This window comes from Rhineura floridana, chromosome 5 (genome assembly GCF_030035675.1).
Source record: "Rhineura floridana isolate rRhiFlo1 chromosome 5, rRhiFlo1.hap2, whole genome shotgun sequence".
Lineage (NCBI taxonomy): Eukaryota > Metazoa > Chordata > Lepidosauria > Squamata > Rhineuridae > Rhineura > Rhineura floridana.
In genome coordinates, this window is record NC_084484.1 from 88,964,898 (window position 1) to 88,988,119 (window position 23,222).

At 41.3% G+C, this 23,222-nt stretch overlaps 1 protein-coding gene across 1 annotated transcript in view; it reads right to left on the bottom strand.

Moving 5' to 3' along the window:
* The window catches only part of LOC133386076 (cilia- and flagella-associated protein 47-like), a 70,341-nt gene that overhangs the window by 7,504 nt on the left and 39,615 nt on the right, over positions 1–23,222 (bottom strand). Inside the window, exons 13-20 of the mRNA XM_061629700.1 lie at positions 20,206–20,302; positions 18,369–18,585; positions 16,112–16,356; positions 12,722–12,852; positions 11,706–11,828; positions 10,456–10,587; positions 3,704–3,781; positions 1,255–1,399 (exon numbers count right to left, since the gene is read on the bottom strand). Of these exons, the coding sequence (XP_061485684.1) occupies positions 1,255–1,399; positions 3,704–3,781; positions 10,456–10,587; positions 11,706–11,828; positions 12,722–12,852; positions 16,112–16,356; positions 18,369–18,585; positions 20,206–20,302 (1,168 nt within the window). The remainder of the gene's footprint in view (positions 1–1,254; positions 1,400–3,703; positions 3,782–10,455; positions 10,588–11,705; positions 11,829–12,721; positions 12,853–16,111; positions 16,357–18,368; positions 18,586–20,205; positions 20,303–23,222) is intronic.

Genomic DNA, 23,222 nt, shown 5'->3' on the forward strand with positions numbered 1-23,222 from the left:
ATCTGAAACCCTGGAGAACCACTGAGGATCAGTGCAGACAATACTGAGCTAGACAGACCAATGGTCTGACTCAGTAAAAGGCAGCTTCCTATACCATGTTGCTTCCTGTGGTTGCAAAAGTCAACTCTGGGTTGTATCCAGCATTGAGCACATGTAATAGGGTTAGTGGAAGCTGATGTTCATTGGCCCCTTCTCCTGTGGCAGTTCCCCTACCAAGGGTTAGGGCCAGTAGACTCTGCTGAATGAATGGACTGTGGCATAGGGGCCTGCCATGGGAAGGAGTGAGCAGGGAAGTCAGCTTCTGCCATCGCCATTATTCATGCTTACATCTGGGATCCATCCCAATTAAAAATGGTCTGAGCACCACTTTGAAATGAATTTCACTTCAGTAGGCATTTTTGGGAGGCTGGTGGGGACAGATTATGAAATGAGTATAAATGTGTTGTGATGACATCAGCAACCACTCTTCCCTCAGGAACTTCCTGAATGGGGAACAACCCTTGCAGATAGGTCCAATTCCCAATAATCATGGATAATCTTAAATAAATAAATGTGATGAGCCCACAGTTAACAGACTGACTTAACATCAGTGGTTCAACCACATATGACAATAGTCTGATCCAACCATGTTTGGAGTTAAAATATATGTTGGAGGCTAGTTGATTCTAGTAAAAACAGCAGTGGAATGCATCTTGAACTCTTAAAATGGTCCATTGTACTTTAACCCACTATCACATTTTCTCCAGTATATTGTACAAACCTACTGATAGCATTTAAGCCCAGAGACCAGCTGCTAGCATTATTTTAGCCATATTTTTACAACTAACCCATGGGAAAATCTGCATACTTTACTGATAGTCAGAAATGCATGGGCAGGATTACTGCTGGTTGGCATGGATTTTCATGTAAAGAGCTTTAGGATTCATGCTATGCTCTGAAGGCACATGAGGCCACCATCTTGCTGAAGCTAAGCAGGTCTGGGTCTGATCAGTGCCTGGATGGGAGACTGCCTGGGAACCACAGGTATGCCACCTTCAGTTCCTTGATGAAAGAAAGGCAGCGTATAAATGAAATAAATATATAAATGTATGTCTATAAGATACTGAAGAACCCTTTTTCAATTGGTTTCTTTCATGAAGCAACTACTTAAGGTTTCCTTTCTTTAAAATTGCGATGTTTGTTGTAGAAGCACTTAGGCCTTTCCTTCTTTTACCAAACAAACTTCCCTAGTAGATAACAGTTCTGAAACAATACCTGGCTGAAGAGCAAAACGCAGTGTAAAATCTTCATGTCTTGATAAATCCATTGTGACCTTGGCCCGTGTTTTTCCTTTGTTCTCAATAATGAATGGAATTTCTTGAGTAGAGCCAACATAAACACCAGGAAAATTAAAGGAGTGCTTTAAAAAGAAGAAGAAAACACTAGAATGACCAAGGACAAAGGTAAGCAACTAGATCTGCTAACAGCCATATTGAAGAAGTAATGTGGGGCCGAGCAACCAAATGTTTAAAAAAGTACACAGGATAGTGGTTTGTTACTCCATTCACTGCCTAATGTGCCCAGCAGTTTTAAATGAAGAAGCAACCTCAGCATCAAGATGCTTGTTTGGAACATTTATGCTGTTAAACCAATGTTATTGCTATAAGACCACACTCTGTTCTGAATTCAACTCACTTTATGGCCTTAAAACAAACTCTTGGTAAACAGCCTTCTTTATCTGGTTTACAAACTAAAGTACCCATTCCCAAACATTTTCTTAAAGTATGTAATGTGGCAACCTTGCTGAAGCTGAGCAGGTCTGAGTTTGCACCTGAATGGCAAACCACCTAAGAACCCTATAGGTATTAATTGAGTATCCCTATAGGAGAAAGGCTAGATAGAAATGAAATAAATATTTCTTTAAAGAAAAATTATCACAGTAAAAACAAATTTTCACAACCTCTGTACCCATATCATGGTATTTCTCCCCCACTTCCTTTTCTTCTTTTAGTTCTCCTCTCTCCACTTTTGGAAACTTAGCAAAGATACTTTGCCATTGTTTGTTCCCAGCTACATATTTTTCTTTTTCCTTTCTCTCCCCAGAGCATTGTGGGACAAGAGATACTAGATTTTTCTCCTGTGCATGTAAGGTGAACTCAGGTGGGATGTGACTGCCACCTTGTGGTTAAAGGCAGAATGACACCAATTGATTTTGCAGGATCTTCTGGTTTCCCCTTGCAGATTGGGATCAGTTTTTTTCTGCCTTCACCAAAGCTAGTTAGTTTGTGCACTCTCTGCTTGCCTCCTACCTGGTTTGGGTCTGTATTTATGTTTTTTCTGTGTTTTGGTCTTTCCTAGTTTGTTGTCAACTTGTTTGTTAGCCTTTAAAAAAAATCTCCTTGCTATGCTCCCATTCTACCCCTATAAGCGTCTCCACTTCCCTTGTTGTTTACTTTTACTCTCTGGTGTTGAGCCACTTATCATCTGTTGGATTTCCACTATCATTCTTCCTCCTTCACCATTTCTCGTTAGACCGCCACTGCCATTTTCTGTTCATTACACAAATCCATTCCCAACGAGTAATCTTTGTTTCTTATACCACTGTTCCCATAAGTCCCACCAGCCCATCATCAGGAGTGTAATAGTTCAGGGTTTTGGAGGGTCTTAGACCCCTTACTTTTGGGGGAGCAGGGTCCCTATGTCTCCAGTGTCCTATGAGCCAATAAGCATAAAAGGGGAGTATGTTAGCCACTGAGAAGACACTTCTAACATGCTTCCTTGTCCTTTCATGCTGACTGGAGCCAGAGTGAAAGGAGGTGAGTCAGCAACTGAGAAGTCTCTTCTCAGTAGCTAACACTCTCCCTTTTCATGCTGATAGCTCCTAGGGATGTCTGTTCTTCTGGGACAAGGCATTAAGGATGTCATTCTCAACCCAGCAGTAAAAAAGGTGGAAGGGGGCATGGCTGTGACTAACATGAAGGGACCCTACACTTCTGAATTTGCCACTACACTACTGCCCATCAGTAAGCACTAGATAGCCTGGTAGATAGTGATGGGGAGTCGGTGGTTATGGTGCATATTGACATTAATTATGTGGGGAAATGTAAATGTAAGGTCCTGGAAGTGAAATTTAGGTTGCTAGGTACAAGGCTGAAAGTTAGGAATTAAGGTAGCACTCTTTGAAATGCTACCAGTTGAATGTACAGGGTTAGCTACACAGGCAAAAAGCTGTGTAGTCTCAATGCACAGAAGAGATGGTGGGGTTGGGATGACGGGTTTGGATCTGTCAGGTAGTGGGGAACATTTTGGACTACAGAGGAAGCCCCCAAATTATTTTCAGTCTTAGATTTAATCTGAGCTGTAGAAGAATCGGGGGACTTTCAAAAGTTTGCATATCCTTTGAAGAAGACTTTTACAGGCACAAGCTTGGTTTGCCAGCAGCCCTACACGTGTTTTTGTAAGCAATACAATATTTTAGTATAAACACACAACTCAAACATTATTTGTTTTCATCCTCTAAACACATAACATAAGCACACAATCCAGCCTAAATACATTTAAGCCAATGCTTACATCTCCCCCATTAAAATGAATGGGGCTAAGAAAAGAGTGCAGCTTCTTCTGGATGGTGCTTTAGTTCAGGTATACAAAAATATATACAATATCTAGTACTGTATACATAATACATCTACAATAAGGCCAATAAAGAATGTCACACATTTACCATACTGATATCTATGTCAGGAACATCTACAGATCCACCAATCCTTAGTTCCAAATATTTTGCATGTCGTACAGCTACCTAATTAATGGGAAAAAGAAAACTGATAAGTTTTTCCAGTATATCACCATGCAAAACAGTCTTTCTAATGTGGACGTTCCCTGCTCTGTTGTATATAAAGCACTGCAAATATTGTTTTCTGTAATGCAACACATGACATTGATCTGATGTAGTGCATATTTATATGTGATTGCTTAATAGCTAAGGTATCAAAGAGTGTAGCCATTGTTGAAGCTAGATTTGTCAGAATGTATATTTTTTATGTAATACTAGTTGAGAATATGGCCTAAAATAAACAAATAACAATGAAGAAGTCAGTACAAGTACAAAAAGAACTTAGGTTTGCAAAAAATGCCCATTTTAATTATGGTAACACCAGAAGTATCTGACAAAAATATCCAGTCTTAAGGAGAGCCAATAGAAATTCCAAGCACAGAATTTGCTGGGAATGGATTCTCAATACAAAAGTATTTTTACACATTAACAGTTAAAATATTATCTGTAACAATTCACAAAATGGTATAATTCAGAAACCGTTTCAAACCCATGGTATTGAATCAGCCTAAATCAGCTTAATTTTATTTATTTCTACACCACCCTTCCTCCCAGCAGGAGCCCAGGCAGGCAAACAAAAGCACTAAAAACACTTTAAAACATCATAAAAACAGACTAAAAATACATTAACACTAAACATCTTTAAAAACATTTTTTAAAAGCTTTGAAGACATCTTAAAAAAGAAAAAAGAGAAAAAGGTTAAATCATATTGGTTGGTGTTTTTTTTAAAAAAAAAAAAGGTTTACAAACATATTAAAAAGCAATTCCGACACAGATGCAGACTGGGATAGGTCTCAACTTAAAAGCTTGTTGAAAGAGGAAGGTCTTCAATAGGCACCAAAAAGATAACAGAGATGGTACCTGTCTAATATTTAAGGGGAGGGAATTCCACAGAGTAGGTACCACCACACTAAAGGTCCGTTTCCTATGTTGTGCAGAATGGACCTCCTGATAAGATGGTATCTGCAGGAGGCCCTCACCTGCACAGCGCAGTGATCGACTGGGTATATAAGTGAGAAGATGGTCTTTCAGGTATCCTGGTCCAAGCCGTGTAGTAGGGCTTTGTACACCAAACTTAGAACCTTGAACTTGGCCCGGTAGCAAATAGGTAGCCAGTGCAGTCCTTTCAGCAGTGGGGTGACATGTTGCCAATACCCTACCCCACTGAGCAGTCTCGCCACCGCATTTTGCACTAGCTGCAGCTTCCGGACCAACCTCAAGGGCAGCCCCACATAGAGCACATTACAGTCATCCAGCCTGTAGGTTACCAGTACATGGATAACAATGGTCAGACTATCCAAGTCCAAAAATGGCCGCAGCTGTCTTACCAGCTGAAGCTAGTAAAAGGCACTCCTAGCCACTGAGGTCACATGTGCCTCTAGCGACAAAGATGGATCCAGGAGCACCCCCAAACAACAGACCTGCTCTTTACGACCCCATCCAAAGTAGGCAACTGACCAATTATCTGAACTCAGGAACCACCAACCCTCAGCTCCTCCGTCTTGCTAGGATTCAGACTCAGTTTATTGGCCCTCATCCAGCCCACCACCAAGTCCAGGCAGCAGTCCAGGGCTTGCACGGCCTCTCCTGATTCAGATGTTACAGAGAAATAGAGCTGGGTATCGCGAGCATACTGCTGACACCTTGCCCCAAATTTCCTGATGACTGCTCCCAAGAGCTTCATATAGATGTTAAACAGCATTGGGGACAAGATGGTACCCTGCAGCACCCCATAGCACAACTGCCAGGGGGCCAAAAGATAATCACCCAATGCTATTCTCTGAAACGACCCTGGAGATAGGATCGGAACCACTATAAAACATTAATAAGGTTGTAGATGTAGTGTTTATCACAACATTTTTATGGCACAATATTTACAGAAAAATATGTTCATTGCAAAATGTATGCAACATGGAACAAATCTTCTCATAGTGGGTAGTATATATTTAACATAGGAAACAAATAATCACTATACCTAATATAGAAATTCCCAACCCATCTCATTTGTCGCTGCTGCATATGTTTCTGCAAGCAGGTTACCTATAGAAATGTTGGGTATGGAAATATTACTGACTTGATATAAAGTAGATATCAGTTTATTTCCCGATGACCTGACCCCAAACATTCCAGTGGCTAAGTGAATAAAAGCCTGATTGAACTGGAAATGTGCTCCCCTCCCATTTCCTTCTGCATATCTATACTCAATGCCTTATATGATGTTACCAACTGTATCACAAAAGAATGCCTATGCTTCATTTACATGGTTGTAGACCTTGACACACATACGCTTACAAATGTAGAAATGTAACCTGAGTGTATTCTTAGTTTAATGATCCCACTTGTAACCGAAACTCCCCTGCTCCTATCTATCCTTTGTTCCTCTGACTCTGAGTGCTTATCTCAGGGTCGTAGAAACTATGCAAGCCCATGTCTAAAAGAAGCAAGATGTTCCTGGCTTTTGTTATCCTAAGCACCCCTTTTTCCATATCTTAGATATTACTATGTCTAGCAATGTTTTCTATTCTTTATGACGTCTGCTCCCCATTTTTGTAACCACTGGGGAATCTATATAATCTACTGTATTTCAATAAACGGGGTTCCCACTTCTGAAAGGCAATTCGCTCGCAGGTCTTGGGACCCCTTTGCAAAGGTAGTATTGTGTGTTAGTTCCTGGCCTCTGGCAATAGATTCTTGCTCTCAACTCTGCACCTTCCCGGGTGGATGTGAGCTGAGTAGACAGTGACGGTTTGCGTGTTGGGTTTGGACCTAACAGAAATAACTGATTACATTATAACTAGACCATTTGCCATGAACTCATCTTCCATCTTTACACTGATTACAGAACAAGCTACTTGCATCTACAGTTATTTGTACAGGCTAGCCATCTGCATTAACATCCACACCAGTTGCTGGTAACACAGTAGTCAGGCAATTAAGTTTGCTCTATTTTTTTTTCAATTGCATATTGCTGTGTGATTATTAAGCAACTATAAATTCAGCCCTAGGATTCCCAAGAAAGTTGTATGCATTAACTACCCCCAGCTATACAAACAACTCCTTTTAATCTACCTTATATTATCTGAAAGCATTTACCCTTTGACAAATATGTTAGAGGCTACTTGAATGCAGTTGTTCATGAACAGTGAGAACAGATTAACTAGGCCACATCAAACATCATCCATATTCACAATGGAATAAGGACCTGAGCATGCATAATAGAATGACTAAGAGGAGCTTGTTTGTTTGTTTCTGAAGGGGATGTCATTTGTCCCCAAATCCGTTTAAGTATGCTATCCTACTTAAATGTCATAATGACATTATGTGAACCATTTTTTCCTTTGCAGCGCAGCTTGAACTTAAGTCGTGCTGCAAGGAAAGATCCGAGCTAATGCAAACAGGCCTTGAAGGCACCACCGATCAGCTGACTGGCACTGACACTAACACTAAGCTGCTTTCAGCACAGATCAGCAACACTTGATGGCTCTCATTAGAAGCTCCTGAGAGGAACCAATCTCAGTGGGGGGTTGCATTTGGTACCAAACACAAAAGCCCTGCTTACCAAGGAACAATTGAGATAGCACTTTAAAACTCCCAAGTGTTCTTTGTACCAACAGCTTTAACTGCCCAACACCTGATGTCATATGACATCACATGTGGGACAGGTGGGCATGGCTGGGGGGAAATGGCCTCACAGACCAAATTAGGTCCCCTGTAACCTTTCAACATGTCCCACACACTTCTGGAGGTTGAGGCACATTTGCAGGGAGTGCAGGGGTGACAAAAGTATTTGGCAAAAATCAGCTTCTCCCCCATCCCCCAACCTTCCATTCATGGTAGCTGAAATGGAGCTGAAATGCTACTTGTCTGTTCTGCTGGTTTTATGTTGATTAATTCAGTTGTTGTTGTTGTTGTTGTTATTGTTGTTGTTATTGTTATATCCCACCCGTCCTCTGATGTGAACTCAGGATAGCTAACGGAGGTACAGAATAAAAACAAAGTAAAAGCACAGTACAAATACATCAGACAAATCAGCATTAAATTATATAAATACAAATGATGTCACTCTTATGCTCGAAAGGTCTGTTGGAACAAATACATTTTGAGCTACTATCTGAATTCATATCATGTGGGGGACAGTCTGACCTCAATAAGGAGGATGCTTCAAAAACATATTTTATGCATATTTGACATTTATTTATTTATTAGTCACTTAGGGTGGTGTTTAATTTTTTTTCGCTCACACTAGTTAACACTAGCGCAATGGGGGTTCCCCCTCCTCCCCCTCCTCTCCCTGCACATACCCAGCACTGTCCCCAAATGTACTCTGAACCCCAGAACAGATTTAGCAGGCGCAATCTTCTCGAGGGGAAGATTGTTCCACTGCGCAACAAGAAATCCTTGCACTGACCGAACAATTGCCCTAGTGCTATGTTGACTACTACCCCTAATATTGTTATTACACACATCCCAAACTCCAATTAGAGAGAGATTTCAGGGGTCGCAGTATGTGAACCTTGAATATGGTTTCCTTGGAATGAAGGTCACTAGAGACTGGTGTCATTTCTGCGATATAAGGTTTTATTTATGCATACATAAAGACTATGTATAAGATGTTCACAGCATTAACACTCCAACAGATTCTGCTTCCCCATTAGGTTTCTAATGGAGCTCCCAATGCATTGGATTCTTAAAGAAAGCAAGTCAGGTCTCTGTGTATCTCTCAGACTCTGTTCCAAGACTACAAGTCTTTTATTCTCTTTCAGACACAGAAACCTTAATGACATCATCTCCAACCAGGGGAAGGGTCAAGAAAGATATGCCCCCTTCTACAAGGATCAGCAACTATTTAATTTCTGTGACAACATATCACCAATATCTGGCCATATCTAGCTATGCAAAGGCCATTATCCCCAAAAAAGGGAGCATGTCATGCTAAACTTGTCTTTTTTTATAACCAGAATCACAGAGTTTACTTGGGGGAGGGCTCAAAACCTATTTAGTCCAATCTCAATCTCATTATATCCTGTTGTTGAGTCAGAAAAAGCATGATATATTTTTTTTAAAAAAAATGGTGAACAGTGCAGATTATTAACAACAACCTACTCTTTGCCCTAAAGTCCCAAGGTGGGTTACAAATACATCATTAAAAATAACTTAAAATCACAACATCATAAAGAATAATGTGGGTCTTAAAAATATACATCTCAGGTATCACTCCTGATTCCCTTGATCATGAATGAAATTCAGCAGGGATAAATGCAAAATTTTACACTTAGGAAAAAGAAACCAAATGCACAGTTATAAGATGGGGGATACTTGGCTCAGCAATACAACATGTGAGAAGGATCTTGGAATTGTCGTTGATCACAAGCTGAATATGAGCCAACAGTGTGATGTGGCTGCAAAAAAGGCAAATGCTATATCAGGCTGCATTAACAGAAGTATAGTTTCCAAATTGCGTGAAGTACTAGTTCCCCTCTATTCAGCACTGGTTAGGCCTCATCTTGAATACTGCATCCAGTTCTGGTCTCCGCACTTCAAGAAGGATGCAGACAAACTGGAACAGGTTCAGAGGAGGGCAACAAGGATGATTAGGGGACTGGAAACAAAGCCCTATGATGAGAGACTGAAAGAACTGGCCATGTTTAGTCTGGAGAAGAGAAGACTGAGGGGAGATATGATAGCATTCTTCAAGTACATGAAAGGTTGTCACATATTGGAGGGCCAGGATCTCTTCTCGATCGTCCCAGAGTGCAGGACACGGAATAATGGGCTCAAGTTGCAGGAAGCCAGATTTTGACTGGACATCAGGAAAAACTTCCTAACTGTTAGAGCCATACAACAATGGAACCAATTACCTAGAGAGGTCATGGGCTCTCCGACACTGGAGGCATTCAAGAGGCAGCTGGACAGCCATCTGTCGGGAATGCTTTGATTTGGATTTCTGCATTGAGCAGGGGATTGGACTTGATGGCCTTACAGGCCCCTTCCAATTCTACTATTCTATGATTCTATGATTAAAATATGAGGAGTGGGCAGTGGAAAAATATGCTTTCACCTTTCAGTCTCTCTCCCTGGTGTAAAACACCCCTTTGCCTGGAACAACTGAGTTCAGGTGATGTCTCTCTTCCTGGGGGATTAAACTGCTAGATTCAAATCAATTCATGAAGCATAACACACTTCCTCCTATCTCTGGGATCTCACTGTCTGAGAAGGATTTCACCAGCTGTGTTCTCCCATCATGGTTTCTTGATATTCCATTTTTTCTTTTTAGTTCAGTTACTACTCTCCCGCCTTTCTTAAACCACCCCTTCCTGTGGGCTGTCTGCCTTTTGAGACCTTCTCCCACTCACTTTCCATAATCCATATTTTTCCCATCCCTATTTTGAAAGTTTTTTCCAGACAAACCATTCCTTTAATCACCATCACAGAAGCTGAACTTTTCCAAAAATTCTATTGTTGACCATTCTATGACCTCAGCAGATATAAAATTGTTTAATATTTCATTGCATCACAGATGCTCAGCCAATCATTATCATAGGATTCACATGTGTTTTCCTCAAAAGTATTACCATATTAAAAGATAGGTATTTTTAACAGCTAAGTGTATGTTTTTGATTGCTATTCAAAATGTTAATACCTCAACTCTGCTATCAAATTTCATTAATGCATTGGGTCTGAAGTAGATGTTGATTTCAGTGCGGCCTCCCACAGGTACTACACCTTGAAAAGGAGAGATAATCATTCCAGGAAGAGGATTGGCATCAAGAACCTGCCAATAAAAACAAGTGCTATAAAATCTAAGTTATAGGACTTCTTCTGGAGAGAAATAATCATACCTATTCTTTGCCTTCCTGACAAATTTTTCAAAGAAATCAACAATGAACACTGATGAAAAATATATCACATTCGAAACACACTAGCATTAAAATAAGAATAAAACAAATGATTTAATTAAAATAACAGAATAATGATAAAAAGCCTTCTGGAATAAAACATCTAAAAACAGGAAAAGAAATCTTTTCAGATTTTTCTTTACCAGAGAGAATTTACACAGCTGCACTGCCACCAGTCAAAAATGCATTCTCCCTGGAACCCAAGAACCAACAATCTGCTACTGAGAAGTCAGACAGCAGGGTCTTGGATGCCAATCATAAGGCTCAGGCAGGTAAATCGGGGTTAATCTCTTAAAATGCCCTAAATGGGCTACAAACCGTTTTTTTTTAATAAAAAGGTTAAAACCATTAATTTAAATAGAGCCCTGAAACAAATTAGTAACCAACATAATTGGCGTAGGATTGATATATTTTGCTCTTATCATCTTGCTCCTATTGGCATTCTGGTGGTCTCATTTTGTACCAATTGTAGCTTTCAAACTGTCTTTAAAGGTACATAGAACACTGGGACAACCTGTCTGTAATGCAGGGGTATGTTAATTGCTCCCTACTATGTCTTCTAGAATTGCCTGCAGTAGTTAAATTAAGCATATTAACTTGGAATCCCTGTAAGCTCCCTGGAAGGAGCTTGAACACTATCAGGAGTGCTTCCTTTCCTAGGACAGTCTCTGTCTACCTCTGAAAGGTCTCATCACTCCATGATTTAGGGCCAGAGCTCCTTGCTTTACATTAACCTCTCCAGGGGTGCTGCTGACCAGATGGTTAGTGCGTCCGAAGTCCCACTTTCAGGTTTCAAGTTCAGTGATTTGCTAGTGATTTGCCATGTCCTTTTCAAGTACGAGGGAAAGTGCCTGCCCATTTCCCCCTCTCTTATGCCATGTTGGAGGGTGGCTTGAAAAAGACTACACTTTTAGCACTCTAACTGCAATACATTTGGGGCTTTAAGGGTCACACAGCGGTATGCACAATGCTACCCACCTTGGGTATGCCTCACCTGGAAGTATGCATGGTTGTGCCCCAAGTTTTGAAGAATGGCTGTCTTGCAGGTAGTTAAATGCAGAGGAGCATGATTAAAGGTGATCCTTTGCTCCTTAAACTGAACACTGGTGGTGCCAAGCTAGTATTGAGAAAGAAAACCATAACAACAACAACAACAAATAATAATAATAATAACAATAATAATAATGTATTAACATCAATGCACATGTTCCAGCACAGATTCAGATTCTCTTTTGACTTCACAGAGCATGCCCACAAATAGACTATAAATATAAAATGAAAAGGAAGTTAAAATTTATCTTCTTGATACATTTGAATAAAACACCCAACTCCATTATAAAAACAAAAACATCCATTTAACTTTATTTGACAGTGAATGTATGAGACCACTAAATTCGTATTAGAAGCCCAGCAAAATATGCTTGACATTTATCAACTAATAGATACTTAAGTAGAAAAGTATGACAAGAAAACAGGAAACCCCACTGATATCCTAATTTTTTCTTGCTTTAATTAATATAGTACAACCCCTTTACCCACCTTTCAATGCAATCCTGATGTTTAATCACCTGTCGCATGTTACTAAAATCAAGGAATCTACTCTGTTTCTGTCATTGGGAATTTTACCTTATACCTACACTATAGACTGTTTTAGTTTAACAATCAGTGGTTAATTCTGCTGAAGTATAATTTTTTATTTTTTTGTTCAGATTAAGTTGTCATTGTGAACAAGGGTTAGGATCATAGGAAACTGTCTTCTACCAAATACAACCATTGCTCCAACTAGCTCAGAACTGTCTCCACTGACTGGCAGTGACTCTCCAGGGTTTTAGGCTGGAGCCTTTCCCAGACCTACCTAGAGGCACCAGGGATTCAATCTACGACCTTTAGCATACAAAGCATGTGCTCTCCCACTGAGCCTCAGCTCTTCCCTTCAATCACAGGGAGACAGGTTTTCCCATAGCAAACTGGAACAAGCACTAGCCATATAGCAAAAGAGTACACTATTACCTTTGCAAAGCATTTCAGTTTAAGTGTTTTTCCTTGATGCACACACAAATCAAATTCTCCTGTTACTGGAGAAGAAAAACTTGGATGCCAAACCACTTCACACTCTTGATCTTGACAGCCTTCTACAACACCTAAATTAATACAGAAAATGAATAATATATTATAGCTGCTAAAGATAAAGATTATGGAGGGTAAAAAGTAATCCTGTTCTCTAAATCTCTAGTTTGTGAGATATACTTTGTTAAAAAATACTATTAACAATTGGGCTTCAAAAACACAAAAACTGGTGCGTTGTATGAAAGCAAAATCCAAAGCACTCAAACAAATGTTTGCATATTGATTAAAAATAGCATTCTAATTAATCAGGCAACGCTCCCAAGCCAACCTGTTATATTTCAAAGTGTCCTCTGATGCATTTTTGTTTGCACCCAGGTAACACCATCACCTAGGCTCTTTGCCTTAGGCAACTTAGCTAGGTAAACAAAACAGAACAAAAAAAAGTCCACCATTCAGCCTAGAAGATTACTATCCCTATGTCGCTTTAAATAAACCATCCAGTCAAAGACATCGGAGGTAGGGTTGCCAGGACAGAAGCATCCCAAAACCTGAGATTTTAGGGGCGGGCCCGAGTGATGTCACGGGGTGGGCCCAGTTGATGTCACGGGGCAGGCCCGAGTGATGTCATTAAGCATGATACATTAAGCATCAATCACAGTTGCTTGGAGCATACAATTAAAAAAAATATCTGACTGGAAATTAAGCTAGACATCTTAGCTAAAAGATGGAGCCTGGGTAGGGAACATTTAATCTAGCCTACTTGCTTTCAGCAAGAAGGGTTTAAGTGCCTTCAGGCCAGGCCAGTCACTAGAAGGCCACTGTAGGAAGAAAGGGGCCTAGTGTTGTGGAGATGTTAGATGGGAGCATTCGGGAGTAAAGATGGATGCCCCTGAAGGCTGCAATTCTAAACACACGTACTAAGGGACTAAGCCCCCATAGAACTCAACAGGACTTATTCTGAGTAGATATAGTTTGGATTGTGCTGTTGGTAAAGCTTGACTAGGGATCCTCTGCAAAGACATCCATATCCAAGCAGGGTTGGCAACCCCCTGCCTGGAATGCCCTGCGCTATCTTTTAATGTGGCTGCTCCAAACTTCTTTACAGCTTTGACCCTTCAACTTTAGAAAGAGGTCTGAGAAATGAGGAAGAGTAAGAAGATTCTCTACCCTTTCTGTCTGCATAGATGCCCTCATCCTTCCCCTGCGCCCAGCAGAAGCTCTGGGCCAGGCAGAATACAGTGGCATATCATAGAGGACACTCTCATAGAGGACACCCTCCCCTTTCCTGGGGTATATGATTTGTGCTGTCCCAGAGCAGATTTCGGGGTGGGTACCCCCAGTAACTTATTTTTTTCTATGTGTTTTTGTCCATTTTGATTTTGCATTGATGCACCCGTGCATGCCCAGTGCCCAGCAGAAGCTCTGGACCAGACAGAATGCACTGGCATCTCGTAGAGGACACCCTCCCCTTTCCTGGAGTATATTATTTGTCCTGTCCCAGAGCAGATTTTGGGGTGGGCACCCCCAGTTACTTATTTTTTCCTGTATGTTTTGGTCTGCTTTGATTTTGCATAGATGCCCTCCTCCGTGCCCTGTGCCCAGCAGAAGCTCTGGGCCAGGCAGGATGCAGTGGCATCTCGTAGAGGTCACGCTCTCCTTTCCTGGGGTATATGATTTGTCCTGTCCCAGAGCAGAGTTTGGGATGGGTACCCCCAGTTACTTATTTTTTATGATTTTATGACATCATTATGTATTTATGATAATATCAGAAGCCTTATGATTTTGACTGCATAAATGTATTGTTATTCCTGATGGGGAGAGTCCCCCGATCACAACTTCAGTGTCGTATCAGTTAAATAAATTAAACAGTCGCGGGGGCGGGGGCTGACATTTTGGTGTATATCTCGGGAACCAGACCACCTAGAAACTTAATTTATTTTTTAAATTGAAGCTGAGAGTCCGGAGATTAAGGGATGTTAGCCGGAGAGCCAGAGGGCCCCCCAAAAACCAGAGACTCCACCCAAAAGCCAGAGACCTGGTAACTCTAATCGGATGGTAACAAGCCTTCCTGTTGGACTGGCTGCTTTCCATGGGATGCAGATCTCACCTTTTGAGTTCTTTAAAAGGCTCTCAGTAAGCACAAGGGGGGGCATGAAAAATAGGACAATCATATAATTCTCTCTAGCTACACAAACTATATGAGAATTCCTACTTGATGCTGGATCATAATCTTATCTAATTGGTTACTGCTCAAAAGAGGCACTGGAAGGCTACAAAATATATGGAAAGTGTGCAGACGTACAGAAATAGTAGGTCAATTGCTAGTCTTTAGATCAAGGGTGGTGAATCTCAGGCCCTCTAGCCCTCTCTGTTTGGCCCTTAGGTCTCTTGCTAGGCCACACCCTTCCCCAGGCCAGAGCTCTCATCAACCCTGCTCTGTGTCCTCCTTGTGTGCTTTCGCCTGGTTGGAATGTGTTCCTGAACTGTGGTAATGCCTCTTGGTTGCCTAAATGGAGCATAGAAAGGTGTGTGTACAAATCTCTGACTTGGCATGGCTAGAATGTAATCTTCAACCACGTTTGCTTCTGACCCCACCCATCTCTGGCATGCAGCCCCTGGAAGGTTGCCCATGAGGGAATGTGACCTCGTAGGCTGAAAAGGGTTCCCACCCCAATACAGATGATGCATAGATATAGGGGGAAATTGTGTAAAATCCTGAATGCAGAATTACAACTGCATCTGTCCTGTATTATGTTTAGTGTTGTTTAATGTTCTAAAAAGAAAGTATGCCAACAAATAAAAAACCATGTTAATTTAAAACAGAAATATTGGTTTTATGCATACTCAAGTGTAATTATCAGTGATTAATCAACTAAGGAGTCTTTAAGCAAGTGACAGCCAATTTTTTTAACAGTTTGTCAGGTTGGTAGCTGTGTCATGTAGTAGTTAGTGTCAGATTAGGACTTTGAAGACCTGGGCAGACCACCTCTCAGCCTAGCCTATTTCACTGGGTTGTGTGTGTGGGGGGGGGGGGGAAATGGACAAAGAGAGAACCATGTATGTGACCCTGAGCTCCTTAAAGGAAGGACATGAGAAAAATATGGTAAGAAAAATTAAAGAGTAACATAAATACCTGTAAATATATCTGGCTTAGCATTTTGAACAATGCTAGACTTAATTCACATCTCTGTGGACTTTCTTTTTGAGGAAGAGAGGTCACGTGGCAAATGGCTTTTTCCCTTCAACACTTTAAATATCAGACTAAATATCAGATTAAAACATTATTTCACCACACATTTCATTATTTACTTATTGCTTTAAATAGTACCTTACCTTCCTCTGGGCATATGGAAAATGCCATTCCTTCATCTGGGATTATAGGCTTCCAGGTGAATTTTGCAGGGTAGTTTTTGCGATTGTATAGTGTGACTGTTGCTCTAAATCCAGTTTCTGCTAAGTAACTAAAGGCAGGAGTCAAGGTCAGTTCCCTTGTAGATAGTTCCAGGGCAACAGGTACTATTGTTGCTACCACTAACACATGTCCAGTGTGATGCTGATTTATCGAGTATGTGAAAGACCTGTAATACCGAAGATATTTTCTTCATCACATGCTTCATTGCAACATCAACAATGCAATAATAAAAAAGTTAATTGAAACATATTTTAACACACATATACATTACCCATGACTGAATATATTAAAAGACAGGGCTCAAAAATATTTGTTGTTGTTATGTGCCTTCAAGTCGATTACGACTTATGGCGACCCTATGAATCAGCGACCTCCAAGAGCATCTGTCATAAACCACCCTGTTCAGATCTTGTAAGTTCAGGTCTGTGGCTTCCTTTATGGAGTCAATCCATCTCTTGTTTGGCCTTCCTCTTTTTCTACTCCCCTCTGTTTTTCCCAGCATTATTGTTTTTTCTAGTGAATCAGGTCTTCTCATGATGTGTCCAAAGTATGATAACCTCAGTTTCATCGTTTTAGCTTTTATTTATTTATTTAAAATATTTCTATCCAGCCCTTCTACGCTATAATAGGGCACTCAGGGTGGCTTACACAATAAAATGTAACACATACATAATAAAACTGTAAACAATAAAATCAAAAAACCTTAAAATAAATTAAAATACACAAAATACAATTAAATACATACTATATATATATATAGGGTGTGGTACTAAAGGGGACGACAAGGGTAAAATTTAACATAGAAGGCATAAAACCATAAAATCAGTGTGAGATTCTACCTTGAGTCCCTCCCAAAGGCTCTCCGGAACAAGATCGTTTCAGAAGTCTCCGGAAAGCCATCAGGGAGGGAGCAGAGCGGACTTCTTGGGGTAGGGTGTTGCAAAGCTTGGGGGCCACAACTGAAAAAGCTCTCTCCCTTCTAATGATAGTTCTGGTTTAATTTGTTCTAACACCCAATTATTGGTCTTTTTCCACAAAGCTCTCTTTCAACACCACATTTCAAATGAGTGGATTTTTCTCTTATCCGCTTTTTTCACTGTCCAACTTTCACATCCATAAATAGAGATTGGGAATACCATGGTCTGAATGATCTTGACTTTAGTGTTCAGTGATACATCTTTGCATTTGAGAACCTTTTCTAGTTCTCTCTCAGCTGCCCTCCCCAGTCCTAGCCGCCTTCTGATTTCTTGACTATTGTCTCCATTTTGGTTAATGACTGTGCCATGGTATTGATAATCCTTGACAAGTTCAATGTCCTCATTGTCAACTTTAAAGTTACATAAATCTTGTCATTACTTTAGTCTTCTTGACGTTCAGTTGTAGTCCTGCTTTTGTGCTTTCCTCTTTAATAAGGTGTTTGGGTGAATGGGGCAGATTTTTTTTTTTTTAAGTCTATGACAAATGCTTATAAAAACTGCAGATGGCAAGTGCCATCTTAAAAGAAGTATTCTCTCTTTTCCATCATATAGGAGCGAGCTCCTCTTCTAAGATAACACCTACTATATAACACACATGTTCATAATTACAATAAGGTATGTATTTGCTTTACAACTATTCCTTTTACTCATAGGCATATTAACGCTTAAAGAACTCTAGAGTTAGGACTATTATTATTTTTACTAAGTGTACACGGCATCTAATTCCTTGAATACCATTGGTACAACTGCACAAAGGCAAACATCTGTTACAGAAGACACATACGAAGCATTATCATCCTGCAACCAGACAGCATCGACAGTTTAAACTGCATCATTAAAAGTGCAATTATATGCATGTCGACTTAGAAGTAATCCCCCTGAATTCAATTGTCACTTCCAGATAAGTGTGTACAGGATTGTAGCCTAAATGTGCTTGATTATTTTTTTTTTTAAGTTTTACAGAAGTCAACATAGAGCTTTGTTTGGTTCCTGGACAGCATTTAAACATCCTTGAAAATGCCATTTGTTCAAGATAGCATGCATACAATGATTTTGCAAAGTTAAGCCTGTTTTTCAGTTTTACAATTGCTTTGCAACAAGAGGTTTAATAACCCTTTCCTCCCTCAGAGTGCTTTACTAAAAGGTTATGTTCCCTCTAGTAATAAAATTTACACCTAGAGAGTCAAATAAGAAGTTTTACTTTCGGAAGTTTCCCAATTTGTTGTTCTCAAACACAACTGGAATGTAAGCCTTCGTAAAAGGTGGCATGACATGAGACAAAGGACTGGTCTGTTGCAGTTCCTCACTGTCAATTCCTACTTGTATCCAAATATGCACAGGGAGATTATTTATGAGATGCATTTTTCTGGTAGATGTAGAACACACACAAACCTCACCAAAGTCAATAATGGAAGGGCCTGAAAGGAATGGAAAGGAGACAGTTGAAAGGAAATGCATCTGCAGAATTAAAAAAAAATAGAACACTGATTAACTTTTTTGCTAGGGGTGGGGGGAAACAAACCTTAGCAAGCTACATAACTTAAAACTGTTCCATGCTTCTACTCCACCTCACAGGGCAAGCGGGGGGGGAGGGGAGGCTTTTCAAGTGGCCAAGTCAGGTGAAAAGACGTGAGATGGAGAACTGATAGCTCTAGCTCCGATTACTGTATTCTTCCTCAGTCACCCTTTTTGGGGCCAAGAGGACTTTCTGAACCCTGTGACCGACATTGGCCAGGGGAAGCAGGGCTTTTGTTCACTCCAGTGATCTAGGGTGGATATTTTTCCAAAATGAATGTTTTTTCACAGAAAATGTTCTGTTTTATAAGTTTATTAGCAACAAGAGGATGCCAATACAATGTTATGTGAACTTGCCAGTTTCAAAGTTGGCAGTTTTCAGGTAATTATCTCATTGCTATTGTCTTTACATTTTTACAAATATTCCAATAAAAATCTCTACATTACATAACATTTAAATCACATTGTGTGCTTTGATTTCCCCCCTTAAATATTTCAGGTCGAATACTTGTGGTGTATTAGAACAAAAAATTAACATGAAATACTTTTTAAGCTTTGTTTACTAAAAAAAAAGGGAAAGGTGTCCCTGCACTTGTAGTGCGAGTCGTTTCTGACTCTCAGGGTGATGTCTTGCAATGTTTACTAGGCAGACCGTATATATGGGGTGGGATTGCCAGTTCCTTCCCCGGCCTTTCTTTACCCCCCAGCATATGCTGGGTACTCATTTTACCGACCACGGATGGATGGAAGGCTGAGTGGACCTCGACCCCTTTTACCGGAGATTCGACTTCCTCCTTCCGTTGGAATCGAACTCCGGCCGTGAGCAGAGCTTTGGCTGCGTTACCGCCGCTTACCACTCTGCGCCACGGAGGATCTATATATCTAAAGACAAGTAAATAAATGTAAATGCTAAATTAGATCATTCTCTAGGACATAGGAATATTTTCTAATGCAAACTGAAAATTTTCCAGTGCAAGCAACATAATGACAATTAACGTAATTGGCATAAGAAAATTTTCCATTTCATTTTCCCCCCCCAAAACCCCACATCAATAGCAGACTCTAAAGCATGGGGGGGGGAGAACTCCCCTCACCCCCGAGAGCCATATTCCCTTGGGGGAAATCTGTTAGAGGCTGTATGCCAGCAGTGAGTAGTACCAGTGTCAAAAGTGGGCAAGGCCCAGAACCATCCCTCCTTTTCACTCACTCACACACACTCCATTCTTTCTCTCCCCTCGCCCAGCTGCACCAAGTAATTGGCCCCAATGTATAGTTTATGGCAGTAAATTAAATAGTTAATACCTGGCAGAGCCAGTGCAGGTTAAGAGGAAAAGGTTTATACCTGGGCCCTTTAGGCATTACACTTTTCTATATTGTAAATAATTAGAAGTTATCACAGATTACACAACAGTAAGGTTCAAGGAAATATATGGCCTTACTTTACAGTTATTTCTATTTTTAAAGAAATGCATTTTTGTGTGTTTAAAGGTAGGAGAAACCTTACCAACATGTCAGAAACTTACCAATTATTATTTGATGAAGCTGCTTTGCTGTCAAAATTAAACTACAGTCTTCAATTTCTTGTGGCGAAATTGGTACAGGGTTCAGCCCATCATTGACCTATAAAAATGGCCAACAGAATAACCACATAATATCTTAATGTGATAGTTTTTTGTTCAAATGTATAAACATTGTACACAGCTTATTCACCATCCACAGAACCTGGGTGAGCAAATAAAGAGGAATGGAGGTTTGGGAAAGAAAGCACATTCCAGGAAAACCTAATCTGAGCACCACTGTCCTGTTAAAAAACATCACTACTTCAGGACTCTCAATAATGCTGCCATTAAGTACTTTCTGCCATCTCTCATTTCATTCTGTGGACCTCTTCTGTTTACGGATGCATGAACATCTTGACGTTTAGAAAGAATTGTGCTTGTGTGGTAGGAGCATGTTGCGCCCCCTTTAGCAACGGGAATAACACAGCCAGACACAAATTTATGGGTGAAGTAGGGCCACAACTTTATGGATAACAGGAAGTAAAGCGGGGTTGGCATGGCAGTAGGGCAAGGATCCGCTTCATTCCAGCAGCCCATGCTGGAGAAATGCTGAATCAACAAACAAGCAGTTGGGAACTACCCTTGGGAGTTGGCCCACTTTAGACCCAAGTGGGGTGTGAACCCAAAGCACCTGTGGTCCCACTGACCAACCAATGGGAGGGGTTGTAAGCTGGATGAGGCGATGCCCCTCCCGAGCTAGGGGTGTGGCCAGCGTGTACCCCATTGGACTCCTTATGGGAGTCCCCCTTATGATTGAACCTGCCCAATGCCATTTCCATCTAAAGTTGTGACATAGGTGAATGAACGCCTAACAATTGCACAGCGAACCACTGGGGGATAGGCAAAAAAACCTGCTCAATAATGGGGACAGATTCGTTGAGAGGAAAAATTCCTATCCAGCCCTGTCAACTAGCAGCCCAGTTAAACACAGCTCAGTGATACCCTAAGACCAAGGGACGGTGGGTGGGAAAGCCGGCACACGAAGAAAGAGGCCGGCTCTCAGGAGGCTGAGGCCTTCAAAGGCCAGGATCTGGCTCCACCCCTTGGCTGCTCTCACGAGACTGCCCAGGATTGTGGGTGATCTCAGGACAGTTGGGCCATGGATGGGAGAATTCTAACTCCTCCCTCCCGTTGCTGCCTGGGGTGTGCTCCACCCCACAATTAGTGCCCCATGTGGAGGCTCCAGGCTTGGCTTTTACAAACACATGAGTTTAATCCGCAAAAAAATTGAGAAAGCTCACAGAGTATCTGCACCCACCATTCCTCTTCCTTGCCCTCAAGGGGTCCAGCAGCTTACCAATGGCAGCAAGAAAGGCAGCAGCAGGCACTCTAGCTCTCCAGAGGAGTATCCATTCCTTCCAAGAAGATAACTAGGGCAACATTCCCTCAGAAAATGATAACATTTGTGTCAATTTCCACTAGGGAAGACCTTCCAAGTGTCAAAGGCTCTTCTCCCTGGAGGAAATTTGCATGAATAGCCTCAGCTGCCTTTCCTACCACCACAAGTAAATCACTGGGTCCTGGAGGGGGGGCAGGTGCTCAAATTTCAGACCTGCTCAGAGCCAACTTGCAACAAACTACCAGCAGGACTTTGCTCAACTTGAACCTACTCACAAGTATTTTCCAAATGGTCAACCAGTACCTAGGTATACAAATGATCAATCAGTACATAGGCATCCCATGGGCATCTGGTTGCCCATTGTGAGAATAGGATGCTGGACTAGATGGGCCACTTGCCTGATGCAGCAGGCTCTTCTTATGTTCTTACATGCCTACATCTGTGCAGGAGAGGGAGGATCAAAGAGCAAGCTGAGCAGAAAGCAGCACTCATATGCATGAGATGTAAAGTTGGGCAGCATTTATAAAAAAAAAATTTCAAGTTTACAATATGCAACCAAGGGGGAATGGAAAAGCAGGGGGTGTTTCACAACTAACATTTGTATCACAACTTTGTCCAACCAGTCCACACCTTACAATTGCATTTTGTAGCTGGGGAAGGAGGGAAACCAGATTTTCACCAAAATAACTATTACTATTATTAGCTGGAAATATTAGATATTCCTACAAGAAAAACACCACCACAAAAAGCAAGCTACCCAGAACCACAACAAAAAGGAACACAAGAGAATATTTAATGCACAATCTACAGAGGTCCTTAGAAAAAAGGAGGCTGCAGACTGATGTTATACCACTCTAAATGTGGGATCGTATGCACTTTTCCAGTAGTAATCCCACTGAAATTAGTGGCACTATTGAAGTGTGATGAACCTCTGGCCATGTGTCAAACTTGGCTGACAGTCTTTCCCATTTAGCCCACCAGGCCATTTTGCGGACCCCAAAATGTGTCATATATGACATCAGGTGTGGGACAGGACTTCAGAGGAACAATCCAGAGCTTAAAGCAGGCAAGGCACGCTCCCAACCATGAGTGTGCCTTGCTCAAGGAGGGGGAAGCAATTTCCATTCAATGGACAACTAGTTACCCTTTCCAGCACTGCCCTTTGCAGCCCTTTATGAGCCCCCCCCTTCTCTTTTCTACCTCGAACATCAAGGATGGAAAGAAAGGCACGGAGCATCACAAAGGGCTTTGCAAGCCTCCCCACGCTCCTCCTTTGCACCTCCGACATCGAGGGTGGAAAAAAGCATGGAGACTCTTGCAAACCATAGGGCTGGCAATGCCCTTTGTGCTGTGGTTCCCAAACCTGGAAACCCTATGAAAGGGATTTTGATAGGTAGATGGGACAACCAACCTACCAATCATGTAATGTCATAATGACATGTGCTGAGCAGGCCTCCACCCCTTTCCTCTCCTTTCCTCTCTGAGCCCGTCGTTTCCATCTCTCCCGAAGGCAGACCCACCCATGCCGAACAGGCTTCTACTTCTTTCCTCTCCTTTCTTTCCAAGCCCATCGTTTCCACCTTTGCAACGACCTACGAGAGCTGGAACATCAACTGCTTCATCCCTGTGAACAAGTTGAAGT